Below are 3691 nucleotides of genomic sequence, written 5' to 3'. Positions count from 1 at the left end.
GATCTACGAAAGACAAGAAAGACTTGAAGTTAATCAACTACAATATGCTAGTAACTTTCAGGATACCAACATTATTCAATAATGTTTGTGATTTAGTAAATAAATCTGACATGTTCAAAAATTAACTGGTATCATTAAATATTATTTACTTTTTTCATTCTAAATTATGAGTGATATTTGATCATATTTTGTCAATTATATTGATACATATTTATATATATATAAATGTATATATATATATAAATACAACAAATATATATATATATATATATATATATATATATATATATATGTTTAAACAAGTTGCGTTTCATATATATATATGTAATTTTGATTGGATGATTATATTCTAATATATTTTTTGAAACCTTTGCCATATGGCAATAGTGTACATTTAATGCGAATTAATTTATATAAAAGATCTAGTTATAATTAGATTTCTGAAATGGCGCCGCAATTGCGAATTTTATCTAATGTTATAGAGGTAATATGTACATATTTTTGATTTTTATGTCTTTTGATGTCAAATGAATTAATTTTATGAGTAATGTAAATTTTTAGCGTTTAAAAAACATAAAAAATGGTGTAACAGGTCATTTATATGGTGTAATGTATGATAATACATTAACAGTATTAACATTTAGCGTAAATGTAATGAATAATGTTGAAGTTAACATAAATCATACAATGTTACAATTACATATGTCTGCAGAAGTATATCTTTGTGGTATTTTACATGTTGGTGAATGTGAAGAAAAATTTATTGATGCATTTCAGGTAAAAATATGAAATATAGTCATAAATATATGAAAATATATTTATTTATTTTACCTTTTTTACATTTTTATTTAGGATATTGATATCACAGATAATCCATTATTTTTAAAATATACACATGATAATTTAAAGATACAAGCATATTTTTATATTCATTTAAAACTTGAATCTATTAATGATATAAAAATCATTAATGAAAGTGATATTTGTCAAGAATTTATTTATATTCGATTAAGAGGAAGCTTACCATTAATTGCACAGGATGATAATATAATGGAAGTGTTAAAAGAATCAAGAAAAAATGTAAGCTTTATATCTTATATTTTAGGATTCTATTTATTATTAAATATAAATTAATCTCCTTCTAATAGATTGTATCAGGAAAAATAGGAATTCATTTTCCATCAAAAAATGCTTTCCTTTTCAATAATGAAAATATTATAAAAGATATATCTTTAAAAGAGATTCTAAACATATCTGATAATTATGAAGGAACTAGAAATATAAGAAAAGACATTAAGAAACCTATGGGAATAGTGGTATGTTTTTTAATGTTTATCATTGTATTTGTTATTTCTCTGACATTTTTAGAAAAATTATATCAATTTTACTAAACTAACAGAATGCTGTAAATGCTTATATACTTTTAAAAATGTCTGGAGATAAACATTCTGAAGATAATATTAAATATGCTCCAGTACTTCAATATATAAAACGTAAGAATATTATTATTTACATTTTATAATATTAGATATTATACTTAAATATTTAAATATGTAATTAATTTAAAGAAAATATTTATAATATAGGATCATTTAATAGTTTGGAATGCAATTTATTTATTGATACATTATCTTTGGTCAATATTAATGTAAGTTCAGCAGATCTATATGGAATATTAGTAGAATCTATGTGTCGAAATATCAAATTAGTAGAAAAATGTTTTGAAAATCAACTTCAAAAATCAGAAACACCCATAAAACTTCCAATACCCATACATTTTAAACCTCAAGGTTTTGGACATTTAATCACAGTAGTCTATCCAAATGGTTATAGTGATAAAGAAACAAGTAAATTTTTCTATTTCATTATATGATATGAAGTTAATCACATTTATATAGTATAATTTATATATCTCATTAAATTTCAGTAGAATATCGTGAAAATTTACATAAAATTTTGGGATTAGATATGACAAGACCTTATTTCCGTTGTGGAAATGCTGTGAAATTTTATAATGATTCAAAAACAGAAAGTATACTTATAAATCCTCATGAAGCAATTGTGGTAAAGGATGGTATGTTTAATGTAATAATAAGTATATTTCTATTTTCATTTATATTTCAATTTCTATTTTTAAATATTTTTTTATAAATATCTTTATTAGATATAATAAATAGCAATTGGAAAGTACAAATTGTACAAGGCTTATATATATATTATCATTATATGCAAGATAATTTTGATGATAATGGGTGGGGATGTGCATATAGATCTCTACAAACTATTATTTCATGGTTTAGGTAATTTTAATACATAATAAAATAAATATATAAATTTTATTTAATTTTATTTAATTCTAAATTAATTATTACAGATTACAAGGTTACACTGAAATACCAGTACCATCACATCGTGTAATACAAAAATGTTTAGTTGATATAGGCGACAAACCTTCAAATTTTATTAATAGTAAACAATGGATTGGTTCTACGGAAGTAGGTTTTGTATTAGAAAGTCTTTTGGATATCAGTGTTAAAGTACTCTGTGCGTCTACAGGTGAAGAAGTATCATCATTAGCTCCAAATCTACTACATCATTTTCAAACACAGGGTACACCAATAATGATTGGTAATTAACTTTTTTTATATTTGTTAATAAAAATAATTGTCTATTGTTTCTAGTTTCATATATAAATAAATTTTAGGTGGAGGAGTATTAGCACATACAATTTTAGGAATTAGTTATGATCAAATTACTGGAGATGTTAAATTTTTAATTTTAGATCCTCATTATGTAGGTCCTGAACATTTGCCAACTGTAATAAATAAAGGTTGGTGTGGATGGAAATCAAAAGATTTTTGGAAAAAAGATGCATTTTATAATATGTGTCTTCCCCAGAGGCCAGTATGTATTTGATTATAAAAATTAAAAATTCAAAAGAAGTTATACATAATAATAATATTGACAGTGTTCAAAATTATTTAATATCAAATAGTGAATAAATAATGTAATATATGCTTGAATGCTACAGATAATGTTATATATTATATATATAATACATATATTATATATATAATATCTACATATACATTTCATTATAAAATAGATATGTATTTAAAAAAGAATGCAAATTATATTTTATTATACAAATATTTGCATTTGACTCAAAAGATACTAAAAGAAACATTGTTATTTGTATTTCTTTTCATTTTATAGTTAAAATTAATTGTATATTAAATGCATTTTCAAAATAGTTCTATAAATTAATTCTATGAATAACAATATTTAATGCTTCAAGTAATCATTCCAATTTCTTATACTGATATTGTTTTATTCTATTCTTATAAAAATTTCGAGATATAATTTCTTGAAATTAATATTGTTGCAAAACTATATTCTTTTGTGATTAATCTTTATTTTATAAATTCTTTTTTTGTTAAAAACAAATTTATTCTATTATTATATATTTTAAAAGAAACTCCTAAATTGATGAATTATTAAACATTTCCTAGTAATTTATTAAATCTAAAAAAAACTTATTGAATATAAATATTTGTATTTAGACATATTTTTAATTTGTCTAAGCTGTTTATGAAAACAAATGTAATTTGTGATTTTTTTAAAAATCATACACGTGTTATTGAAACAAAAAAAAAAGGAATGCAAGTTCTTTTAAAAAATAGCACAAAAA

At 21.5% G+C, this 3691-nt stretch overlaps 1 protein-coding gene across 5 annotated transcripts; it reads left to right on the top strand.

Moving 5' to 3' along the window:
* The first annotated feature begins 323 nt into the window (after positions 1 to 323).
* Positions 324 to 2925, top strand: LOC413447 (ufm1-specific protease 2). Of its 5 annotated transcripts, none has more exons than XR_003304878.1 (11): positions 324 to 484; positions 562 to 777; positions 853 to 1080; positions 1149 to 1316; positions 1400 to 1493; positions 1587 to 1847; positions 1928 to 2074; positions 2165 to 2300; positions 2375 to 2495; positions 2557 to 2628; positions 2798 to 2925. XR_003304878.1 is itself a non-coding variant. In XM_006557520.3 (10 exons), exons 1-10 carry the CDS (start codon positions 446 to 448, stop codon positions 2914 to 2916), a joined length of 1752 nt encoding a protein of 583 aa, XP_006557583.1. In that variant the 5' UTR covers positions 325 to 445; the 3' UTR covers positions 2917 to 2925. The 5 variants fall into 5 exon arrangements, 3 of the variants coding, with proteins under 3 accessions (XP_006557583.1, XP_026297117.1, XP_006557582.1); XR_407495.3 differs by having other exon boundaries at positions 2705 to 2846; XM_006557520.3 differs by having other exon boundaries at positions 325 to 484; positions 1931 to 2074; positions 2375 to 2628; positions 2705 to 2925.
* The last annotated feature ends 766 nt before the right edge of the window (positions 2926 to 3691 follow it).

This window comes from Apis mellifera, linkage group LG6 (assembly GCF_003254395.2).
Source record: "Apis mellifera strain DH4 linkage group LG6, Amel_HAv3.1, whole genome shotgun sequence".
NCBI classification, from domain to species: domain Eukaryota; kingdom Metazoa; phylum Arthropoda; class Insecta; order Hymenoptera; family Apidae; genus Apis; species Apis mellifera.
This window is presented reverse-complemented; position numbering and strand designations above follow the sequence as displayed.